The sequence below is a fragment of the Aquarana catesbeiana genome, linkage group LG03, assembly GCF_042186555.1.
Source record: "Aquarana catesbeiana isolate 2022-GZ linkage group LG03, ASM4218655v1, whole genome shotgun sequence".
Lineage (NCBI taxonomy): Eukaryota > Metazoa > Chordata > Amphibia > Anura > Ranidae > Aquarana > Aquarana catesbeiana.
The window spans coordinates 727,771,331-727,783,431 of NC_133326.1; the positions used below are offsets into that span (position 1 = coordinate 727,771,331).

Genomic DNA, 12,101 nt, shown 5'->3' on the forward strand with positions numbered 1-12,101 from the left:
CAGTGGTAGGAGTAGTGCCCTCATCATTGGTGTCAGTGAAATGAATAGTGCCCCATCATTGGTGTTAGTGGAAGGAATAGTGACCCATGACTGAAACAAGTAGAAGGAATAGTGCACCATCATTTGTTTTAGTGGGAGGAATAGTGCTCCATTGTTGGTGTCTGTGAGAAAAATAGCACTCCATGGTTGGTGTCAGGGGAAGGAATAGTACTCTATTGTTGGTGTCAGTGAGAGGAATAATGCCCCATCATTGGTGTCAGTGGGAGGAATAGTGCCCCATCATTGGTGTCAGTGGGAGGAATGGTGCCCCATCATTGGTATAAGTGGGAGGAATAGTGCTCCATTGTTGGTGTCAGTTGGAGGAATAGTGCCCCATCATTGGTGCCATTGGGAGGAATAGTGCCCCATCATTGGTGTCATTGGGAGGAATAGTGCCCCATCATTGGTGTCATTGGGAGGAATAGTGTCCCATCATTGCTGTCAGTGGGAGGAATAGTTCCCCATCATTGGTGTCATTGGGAGAAATAGTTCCCCATCATTGGTGACAGCGGGAGGAATAGTGCCCCATCATTGGTATCAGTGGGAGGAATAGTGCCCCATTATTGGTGTCAGTGGGAGGAATAATTCCCCATCATTGGTGTCATTGGGAGAAATAGTTCCCCATCATTGGTGTCATTGGGAGAAATAGTTCCCCATCATTGGTGACAGCGGGAGGAATAGTGCCCCATCATTGGTATCAGTGGGAGGAATAGTGCCCCATTATTGGTGTCAGTGGGAGGAATAATTCCCCATCATTGGTGTCATTGGGAGAAATAGTTCCCCATCATTGGTGTCATTGTGAGGAATAGTGCCCCATCATTGGTATCAGAGGGAGGAATAGTGCCCCATTATTGGTGTCAGTGGGAGGAATAATTCCCCATCATTGGTGTCATTGGGAGAAATAGTTCCCCATCATTGGTGTCATTGGGAGAAATAGTTCCCCATCATTGGTGACAGTGGGAGGAATAGTGCCCCATCATTGGTGTCATTGGGAGAAATAGTTCCCCATCATTGGTGTCAGTGGGGGGAATAGTTCCCCATCATTGGTGTCATTGGGAGAAATAGCTCCCCATCATTGGTGACAGCGGGAGGAATAGTGCCCCATCATTGGTATCAGTGGGAGGAATAGTTCCCCATCATTGGTGTCATTGGGAGAAATTGTTCCCCATCATTGGTGTCATTGTGAGGAATAGTGCCCCATCATTGGTATCAGAGGGAGGAATAGTGCCCCATTATTGGTGTCAGTGGGAGGAATAATTCCCCATCATTGGTGTCATTGGGAGAAATAGTTCCCCATCATTGGTGTCATTGGGAGAAATAGTTCCCCATCATTGGTGACAGTGGGAGGAATAGTGCCCCATCATTGGTGTCAGTGGGAGAAATAGCTCCCCATCATTGGTGACAGCGGGAGGAATAGTGCCCCATCATTGGTATCAGTGGGAGGAATAGTGCCCCATCATTGGTGTCAGTGGGGGGGAATAGTTCCCCATCATTGGTGTCAGTGGGGGGAATAGTTCCCCATCATTGGTGTCATTGGGAGAAATAGCTCCCCATCATTGGTGACAGCGGGAGGAATAGTGCCCCATCATTGGTATCAGTGGGAGGAATAGTGCCCCATCATTGGTGTCATTGGGAGGTATAGTGCCCCATCATTGGTATCAGAGGGAGGAATAGTGCCCCATCCTTGGTGTCATTGGGAGGAATAGTGCCCCATCATTGGTGTCATTGGGAGGTATAGTGCCCCATCATTGGTATCAGAGGGAGGAATAGTGCCCCATCCTTGGTGTCATTGGGAGGAATAGTGTCCCATCATTGGTATCAGTGGGAGGAATAGTACCCTCATCATTTGTGTCAGTGGGAGGAATAGTTCCCTATCACGGATGTCAGTGGGAGGAATAGTGCCCCATTGTTGGTGTCTGTGAGAAAAATAGCACTCCATGGTTAGTGTCAGGGGAAGGAATAGTACTCTACTGTTGGTGTCAATGGGAGGAATGGTGTCAGTGAGAGGAATAATGCCCCGTTATTGGTGTCAGTGGGAGGAATAGTGCCTCATAATTGCTATAAGTGGGAGGAATAGTGCTCCATTATTGATATCAGTGGGAGGAATAGTTTCCCATCATTGGTGTCAGTGGGAGGAAGAGTGTCCCATCATTGGTGTCAGTGGGAGGAATAGTGTCCCATCATTGGTGTCAGTGGGAGGAATAGTGTCCCATCATTGGTGTCAGTGGGAGGAATAGTGCCCCATCATTGGTGTCAGTGGGAGGAATAGTGCCCCGTCATTGATGTCAGTGGGAGGAATAGTGCCTGAAGGGCCAGTTAATGGCCAGCTCAGGACACAGTTTGGAGACAATTGCTCTAGTCTAGATCTTCGAAAAGAGTCAGACAGAAGATACAACACAGGACTCCCTGCACTACAGCAAAACTGAAAAACAAGTGCACATTCATCAGACCTTCGGGAACACATTCCTACATCTGAATAGGTGGAAAATAGGACAATAATACGTTGTTTAGAGCAACCAACCAGTTTCCAGAACTCATTTCTCTTGTGCTGATTTAAACATCTGATCCAGTTTCAGGTAATGTTGGAAACAAATAAAGACATATTACATGTTATGTCGATGAATCTTATTATGTGTCTCTGTCTTGTTTGTGTCACAGCACATGCTGTAGCATGGGTGTCTTCTGGTTGGAATGACACCCACCACCATTTAACCTGAAGACTATAAGTGCAGGGTGTCATAGACCCAGCTCCTGGGGGGCAACCCTCAAGCACCCTGGGTTCACAGTGTAACAATGCAGAGACTGATGCTGTGGTCTTCACATTGGTACTCCTCTCTGCAATATCCAGGACCACCTACTGCTGGGAGAAGACCTGAAGAGGAAGAGGACCTACCATGTCACAAAGATTTTATCCTCTGTTCTGTTTTAATCCCTTCTGTCATGATCCTTATCCTTAATAAAAATAAAACAATAAAAAACGCGGAAAAAGAAGCAAGGCACAGAGCCCACCCCAACTGAAGCCTAAAGCTACAATGTAAGGATGGGGAGGGGTTTAAAGGTGGGAGTAGGTGTGGGGTGTTGGAATTTAAAGTGGAGTTCCACCCACTTTTACAACTCTTCAGCATCCCTCACTAATTTGCGCACTGTAAACAAATTGGATATTTTTAAATTTTTTTTCTCAGCACCTACTGTATATCTGCTGTATTCATTTTTCTCTTCCTCCTCCCTGGCCGCGGCCCATCGCATCATTTCCTGTTTGCAATGCCTTCTGGGAAGGGGCGGCAACTTCCTCTGAAACTACCATTGCTATGGAAACCTGACCTGAAACCTATTACACTGCTTGTGCTGCACTGAGCATGTGCGAGATCTGCAAGGATGAGAACCAGGAAGAAATACAGTCTGGCTTCAGATGCCCACACTTAAGATGGCCACGGCCTGCTGTAAGTTTATAAAATAACAAACTACTGCTATAAACGAAAAAAACAGACCTTAGTTTACAGACTAACTTTACTAGAATACATTAAACTTGTGTATTATAGGGGTATTTTTATTTAAAAAGTATAATTTCGGCTGGAACACCACTTTAACTACAAGATTTGTAAGAGTTATGATACGTGCACCAATACTTGGGCTGGACTGGAATGTCCCCCTTAATTTCATAGAGAAGAGAGTTCCAGTTAATGATATTTCCATGGATATTGCCATACAAGGCTTTCAGCATTTCATCTGGTGTCAGGACATAATCCCACATGTGGACATCACTTATTTCTCCAACAAATGGCCATGAAGAGAAAGACTGTCCCTCAAAAGAATCCTGCTTCTGTCCCAGAACAATGCTGGTTTCAGCCGCGATAGAAGACCCTTTCATGCAGACCTTTCTGGGGTAGATCATTCCATTGACCCAAAGTTGGACCACTCCATTGTCCGAGTCCCAGGTCACACAGGTGTGCCTCCAGTCGAAGGGCCCCCCGCCTGTCATAATAGTGGTGGAATTCTGGTTTATGTATACAGAGCTTCCGGACAAGGAAGATTCGTAAAAATAAAAAGCGCTGCCCACTCCGGGATTAGCTAGAGAGAAGAGACTGTAGGTGCGAAGAAGGTCGCTGAAAGAACGTAGACAGACGCTGACTTTCTCCAATGGCTTCGTAATATTCGGTGTTAAGGACACGTAGTCTGTGTAGGTTTGTTTAGGGAACAGGAAGACTTTACCCTTCATGTCTAGAAAAGAAAAGAAAAATACTGTATATAATTCAATCGTATATATCTATCACATGACCTCAAAGTATACAACCTATCATCCAAATTCTGCCTCCATTCTCCTCCTAAATCCTCTCCTCCCAGAACTCCAGCCTCAAAGCCTACAAACTGTTCTACAAACTGTTCTCCATACCCCTCTACATTTTCCTCCTAAATCCCTACTCACAGAACAGCAGACTCGCAGTATAAAGACCGTCGTCCATTCCCCACACCCCTCCATTCTCATCCCAAACCCCCAATCATAGAGCACCAGCCTCACAGTATATAGTCTGTCCTCCAAACCCACCTCTGCTCTCCACCCAAGCCCCCACCTCCAGAGCTCCAGCCTCAAATTATACAAACTGTCCTCCATACCTTCCTCCATTTTTCTCCTAAACCTACACTCCCAAAGAACCAACCTCACACTAAATAGACTGTCCTCCATATGCACCTCTGCTCTCCACCCAAGGCCCCACCTCCAATAGTTCCAGCCTCACATTATACAAATTGTCCTCCATATCTCTCTCTATTCTCCTCCTAAACCTCCACCCGCAGAGCTCCAGCCTCATAGTATACAAACTGTCCTCCATACCCTCCTCCATTCTCCTCCTAAACCTACACTCCCAAATAACCAGCCTCACGGTGTATAGACTGTCCTACATACCAACCTCTGGTCTCCACCCAAGCCCCCACCTCCAAGGCCCCAGCCTCACATTATACCAACTGTCCTCCAAACTCCCCTCCATGCTCCTCCTAAACCTCCACCCCCAGAGCACCAGCTTCACAGTATACAAACTTTCCCTCCTTACATTCTTCTCCCAAACCTAGAGTACCACCCTCACAGTATAAAAAAAATTCTTTATACCTCCCTCTATTCTCCTCCTAAATCCTCACTTATAGAGCTTCAGCTTTACAATAGACAGACACGTCCTCCATACCTCCCTCCACTCTCTTCCTAAACCCCCACCCCCAGATCACCAGATGCACCATACTGTCCTTCATACCCCCTCAATGATCCTCCTAAACCTGTATCTCTGGAGCACCAACCTCATAGTAGAAAGATTGTCTTCCATACCCAACTCCATTCTTCTCCTAAACCTCCACTCCCAGAGCACCAGCCTTGGAGTATACAAACTGTCCGCCAAACCCTTCTCCATTCTCCTAAACCTCCAGTCATAGAGTTCAAGCCTTACAGTATACAAACTGTCCTCTGTACCCCCCTCCCCCCATTTTTCTCCTAAACCCCCACTCCCAGAGCTCCAGCCTCACAGTGTATAGACTGCCTTCCATACCACCTCCCTGTTCTACTCCTTAACTCAACCTCCAAATCTTTAAAATCCTACCCCAGAATTTATCACATTCATTGAAATATTTAATAATTATATTTCCAAAGCAAGGTCTGAGGATGTGCATGCAAGGTTCAAATTTTTGAATCTAATGTGGCCAAGAGCCATTGTACGTGCTCTGGGTGGAAACACTTTTTGAAAGGAATATTTCCTCTACCAAATGGCAGCGTCTCCAGTATTACGTAATAGGAACTGGCTTGACAATGCCCCCAACAACTTGTTTTAAAGATTGCAATGCTCTTTTTTCCTCTTCTGCCACAGAGGGCATGTACAATAGGCCTTATCAATAAGCATGTCCTCCACAGCCAGCATTTTGTTGAAGACAGAACATTGTTTTGTTTGTAACACAATTCACAATCGACCATTCATTTAAAGGCAGATTTCTACATCAACTGCCAATATTTTGGCACACATCTCCACTAACCTCTGATGTAACAGCACAATTCACCAACAACTTAGGGTTTTTGGAGTATTTCACCGACCTGAACAGTAGAAATGGGACTTGCCGCCAATGTTGTCATTAGAAAAGAGACCATAAAGCCGATATTTTTTTAGTAGGAGAGGTGGTCACCCTCCCATCAATGTTACATCTTAGGTTAATATAACCTTGGTAATCCTGCCAGGAAGGACCATGTTCAGGGACTTTCTGTTAGAATTGTACCTAGTTGTGCTTTTGCTGTGCCATCATGTCACATGCATGTAAGTGGGTGCAGTTAGCTAGCCTGCCACTAGGTGTCTCTGTCCTGGAATAGTGTGTGGTGACAGAGAATAGTGTAATCAGGTGCTAGGTACCTTTTAGTTAGAGCACTCCTGTAGAGATGTCATGGGTGAGACAGTGCCCATATATAAGCTAGGTGGGAGGAGCAGTAGGACAGTTGGGGAGTGGGAACCAGATACATCACAGTGTACAGATGTAGTCACCCAGTGCAGGGGCCCTGGACAGTGCTGGAGGACACAGAGTGATAGTTCTGCACCCAGAAGAGCCATCTGTAGTTATCCTGTCTCTTAGGGTGGTGGAGGCTAGAGCGGGTTGCAGAAGGCCTTTTAGGTCAGACAAAGACTTTTCTGAAGTGAGTCTATTGCCCTGGAGGATCTAAGAGAAGTGCATTGGAGCTAAAGGTTCATCGGCAGTGTTCCTGTCTCTAAAAACCACAAACAGGGAGTCGTGAACTGGACACAGATAGGTTAAGGTAAGAGAAAAGCCCTCTGAGTGAGTACAAAATGGCGTTTGGAAGGAGAGAGACTGGAAAAGGGAAAGTGGCTGAAGGGTGAAATGTTGTGTGGTGCTTTCATATGTGACTGATGCAGATCTTCCACTATATTTGATTGACAGTACTGTCAAGTGACCCCAGATAATACGTCTGTGTGATGTGACTGTAATTGCCATCTTCTGAAGTAACACCAGTAAAGTGCAGCAAAGGTACTCCTTTTCTGTGGACATTCCTTTCTTCTCAATATAAAGGCTAATGGTGAGGGATGTCATGGGAAGGCCTCTGGCAAGGAGTTGAGCATACGATGGTGGAAGTTTAAGGCATTAAGCACGTGGATTGTTTTTCTAGTAAGAAGAGTGGGGCAGGGGCTTGTACCAGTTAGCACCAACCCTGGCCATTCACAAGTCCCCTTACAGGTACCACTGGTGGACCCTACAAGCAGTTGTGCTAATATTCGTGAGTGTCACTATCCGGAAGGTGGACCAGAACAATGGTGCAGAGCCAACACTGGAGCAAGTGCATAAAGACAGGAAGTGGCTAAATGAGGCCGGAGGAACTAAAACAGAACTGAAACTGGGGAAAAGATGATAAAAAGGTAAAAACATGACAATTGCTGGTGAAAATATAGTTTTACTTGAATTATGACTTGGAAATCTTCTTTAAACATAGACTGGGCGCTGGAACCCTAGGTTTGTGCTATTGGTATAGGAGTTGTGGTGGTATTTGGATTCTGCATGGGCAGTTTCTCCACACCAAAGGATTTCCACAGTTTGCTTGGATTGTAACTAAATGAAGAGAGTGAGGCGCCATAACATGAATTAATTATCCAGTTACAAATTTAATTCTATTATAATATCTGCTAAAAACATTTTGTCACAGAGGCAAAAGATTTCATCAGGACTTGGGGCTGAGAAACTGTTATGGTTTCCCCCAGCCGGTGACACGGGCTCATCTGAGAAGTGGACTTTAAGCAATAGTTGGTCTTAGGTAGAGATGGACTAGAGACCCTAGCCATGGCTCTCAGGATCGCCCCTGCAAGAGAATAATAGGAAAATAACACTTATAGTGTGAAGACTGTAAACTAGGTGACAGGCAGGAGAGTAGTTAGGTCCAGGCAGGGGTCTTGACAGGCAGCACACAACAGAGTAGTCAAGTCAGTACAGGTCAGTAAGGGTCAGGCAATCTTGCAGGTAAGTATTAGAGATCTTTGTAAAAAGGGTTAGCTGGTGAGAAGACACACACTAGCCACTTCAAAGGTACAGTAGGAGCTAAAATACTCCTTAGGTCAGAGGATATGCCCAGAGTAATTTCAGGGAGCTCTAGCAGGGATTCTGTGAGTACCATTGGAAGTACTGGCAGAGATTCTGTGAGTACCATTGGAAGTACTGGCAGAGATTCTGTGAGTACCATTGGAAGTACTGGCAGGGATTCTGTGAGTACCATTGGAAGTACTGGCAGGGATTCTGTGAGTACCGTTGGAAGTCCTGGCAAGGATTATGTGAGCAGCAATGGGAATACTGGTAGAGGTTTTAAGAGTGCCATTGGAAGTCCTGGCAGTGATTCTATGAGTACACTTGAAAGTACTAGCAGGAAATCATGAAGACCTGGCAGGGCTTCTAGAAGTACTGACAGTGACTCCATGAGAACCATTGGAAGTCCTGGCAGGGATTCTGGAAGCACTGGCAGGGGAGTACTGACATGGATTCTGTGAGTCCCAATGGAAGTTCTTGCAGGGATTCTATGAGCATCATTGTGCGTACTGGCAGGGATTCTGGGAGTACCATTGAAAGTATTGGTAAGTATGGCGGTATTGGCAAGTTTTGGAATGGACAATACAGAGTGTGTGGTATTTTGACCAAACTGATGATAAAACAAAAAGCTCATCATTATCTTGTTTGGTCACAATACAGCACACATTTATTGTCACATCCAGTCCAGTATTAGTGTTTCTCCTCCCCAAGCCCTGATGATGGTATTGCTTGCTGGCCTCTGAAATATGTTGGCTCTGTGACAAAGTCTTTCATCGGGTTTTATAATGAAATAAATTTGTATCTGGATGATTCATTTTTGGTGAGAAGTCTCCATCTCAGATCCATTTAGTTAAAATCCAGGAGGCTGTGATTCACTAATTGGGTAAGTATGTGCTGGCTCTATCACTTACCTTCCTGTGCCAGAGATGACGGGATCACCAGCAGGAACATCATGACACACAGCTCCATCTTCCTGAATAAAACAAACCAACATTAGCTGGAATCCTTCATACTTTCACTAAACCAAGCTTCAGACTATACACAGAGGATGCAGAGAACAGTCATGTATATTGGCACCAGGGGAAGGGATTAACAAGAGGGATAAGAGTCTTTTTTTTCCAAGAATTGTCTCCATTTGGGCAAAATGCAATGAAACCAATGGTGACAGTAAAATGAAGGTGGCTTTAAACGGTGCAATAAGCTTTAAAGTGTTCCGGTGCTCAATAAGTGAAATTAGGAGATTCCACTCTGCTGCAGGGTGCAATGGATAAGGCAAGTAGAGACCTGTATATGAGTGAAATGAACTGGGGTGTTAGGTGGAGATCCTTTTCTTTCGTGTACACCTGACCTCCTGCATGGTGCTGATTTCCTGCAGCTGTACACCTGCTGTGCCCTTTATGAGGGGTTCCCACCATCCCTGTGCTGAGTTCCTGTGTCTGTACACCCGCTGTGCCCATTATGAGGGGTTCCCACTATCCTTGTGCTGAGTTCCTGGGTCTGTACACCTGCTGTGCCCATCATAAAGAGGTTCCCACCATCCCTGTGCTAAGTTCCCAGGTCTGTACACCTGCTGTACCCATCATGAGAGGTCCCTGACATCCCTTCACTGAAGACCCAGGACTGTGCACCTGCTGGGTCGTATTTTGAAGGGTTCTCACTACCCTTGCTGAATCTTTATTTTGTATTATCGAAATTGCAAGAGCTGAACAACTATAGACAGGAACACCCAACGTTCCCAGGTGGAACGGAGTAGGATAATACTTTATAGTGGGAGGGGTCTTGCTACTGCAGTATCTGGGACAGGTAAGATGCGGGGCTGAATCAGCTCCTCCACCTATGACTAAAATATCACTGATAGGTAGGGTTGCCACCTCATTCCTTTAAACCCGAACACATATGAATTACACAGGTTCTGAGACTAATTTAGTGCAGATAAGGCACCAAGTGAGTTTAATTACCACCTTAATCAGCCACAGAACCTGTGTAATCAATATGTGTTCGGGTTTAAAGGGATGAGGTGGCAACTCTACTGATAGGTGACCCGACCCTTTCTTCTTAGTAGACTGCAACATAGAACACAGTATAAAAATAGGAAAGTTAACAAGACGCTTTAGGAGATAATAATAATAATAATCAGTAAGAATAAAAGCAAAAATCCAGATAACAAAGACTAGATAAAGGGCACCCCCCCAAACCAATAAATACATATCCATGGATACAATGTCAAGGCAAATTTTATGGGATACCTCCAAACCAATAAATACACATCTATGGGTGAAATATCAATACAACCTTAACGGGGCACCCCTAAAACCAGTGAATACATATCAATGGATACAATGTCAATACAAGATGAAATATGAGTGTAAAGTAAATTCTTACCCAGAGTGCTCCACCTGGAACTCAGAGCAGCCAGAAGTGAAGGAGAGCCGGGAGAAGATCCAATACACGTCTACTTCTAAAGGGTTACAATGGAAGCCTCCTCCTGGGAAGGAACGCCCTATCTATGGAATACAGTCCTGGCCCTAACTGTCAGAGGGAGGAGGCCTGTAAGGTCACTGTGCACATTTCCTGATGTAATGGTTGATTCCCTCTAATCAATAACAGGATATATGAACAATGAACTTCCCAACCCCTGATGAAGGAATCCCCCTACTGGAGGGGCTTAAACACTGCCAAACATTCCTCACCAGGAGACAGTACAATCCCAGCAAGAGCACAGTTTGTGAACAATGGCAGAGGGTCTGTGGACAGGTGTTAGGGAGCGGAGTGCAATGTGTGGACAGACAGCAGATGGTTTATAGCAGGGGTGTCAAACTCAATTTCATAGTAGGCCTCATTAGCATTATGGTTGCCCTCAAAGGGCCGGTTGTATCTGTAAGACTAGACATCCAGAGCACCCCACCCCCCCTTACATCAGATGTCAGGAGCCCCTCCACCCCACTATCAGAAGTCAACAGTCCCCCACCCTCCCTTACATCACAGTGCACCCCTCTTACCTTTTTCTGCTGTCGAGAAGAAGTTGGGGGCAGAGCTGGAAAGCAGAAAGGGCAGAGTCTGGAGGAGGACCAGAGGAGGGCTGGAGTCATCTGCTAGAGTCTGCTGAATGCTGAGACCAGGGGAGGCAGAGTTGAGGGGATGCTGCAGCTGCACAGAGAGGCGCAGGATCTGTAGGAGGAGTTCTGTCCTCCTCTCTGCTGCAGACTAATGAGATTGGGGGGGGGGGGGACTCTCTGTGGCTGCATGGAGAAGAGCAGCTGAGGCTGCAGAGAATGGGATGGATGAATCTGTTCTCAGCCCCATTCTCTGTCTCATAAGTGAGGCATCAGGGGTCTGTTTAGACCCCTGACATTTCACCAAAGCCCCCACCCCTATGGGGGGTCCTAAAAAATCTGTAACAAAGAATTTAAACAAAATGTAAAATAACAAGTAAATGAATAAAATGGTAAAAAATAACTTTAAAAAATCAAAAGCAAAAAAAAAACTACTGACACCAGTGCCGGAACTACCAGGGTCGCAAAGGATGCACTTGTGATTGGGCTTTGGCGTTCCACCACTATAGTGGGGGGTAGGGGGGGGGACCACAAGGTGGCAAGAAGGTGGCCCCAGGATCAGTGTAAAGGGCCCTAGTTGGGGGCCACTTCATGGTTTCTTGCACCAGGGCCCTGAAGATTCTAGTTAAGCCTCTGCCACTAAGGCTCTATTCACACCTGATTCCGCCTTCAATTTCAAATCGCTGCAAAGCAAGGTACGCGTTTGTAATGCCATTACTTCTAACGGCACCCCAAATGCGCCGTAATTTTGCCACAATTGTCACCCGGTAGATTGCGCAGCAAATTGCAATGTGTGACGCTGTTGCCCAAAAGAAGCGCACGTTCCTTTTTCAGCGATAAGTGCCATGCATTGCGATTTCAGCGTGATTTACCATGTGGCAATTGTGGCAAAATTGCAACGCGATTGGGGTGCCCACGATTAGGTGTGAATGGAGCCTGAATTTCACCTTGCTGAACACTGGCTGG

At 45.8% G+C, this 12,101-nt stretch overlaps 1 protein-coding gene across 2 annotated transcripts; it reads right to left on the minus strand.

Moving 5' to 3' along the window:
• Positions 1-3,509: 3,509 nt before the first annotated feature.
• Positions 3,510-10,656, minus strand: LOC141133772 (C-reactive protein-like). Of its 2 annotated transcripts, none has more exons than XM_073623327.1 (3): positions 10,465-10,656; positions 8,994-9,051; positions 3,510-4,257 (listed from the first exon to the last, which is right to left on the minus strand). In XM_073623327.1, the coding sequence occupies exons 2-3, from the start codon at positions 9,049-9,051 to the stop codon at positions 3,623-3,625; spliced, it is 693 nt and encodes a 230-aa protein (XP_073479428.1). In that variant the 5' UTR covers positions 10,465-10,656; the 3' UTR covers positions 3,510-3,622. The 2 variants fall into 2 exon arrangements, with proteins under 2 accessions (XP_073479428.1, XP_073479427.1); XM_073623326.1 differs by having other exon boundaries at positions 8,994-9,055.
• Between the last annotated feature and the right edge of the window lie 1,445 nt (positions 10,657-12,101).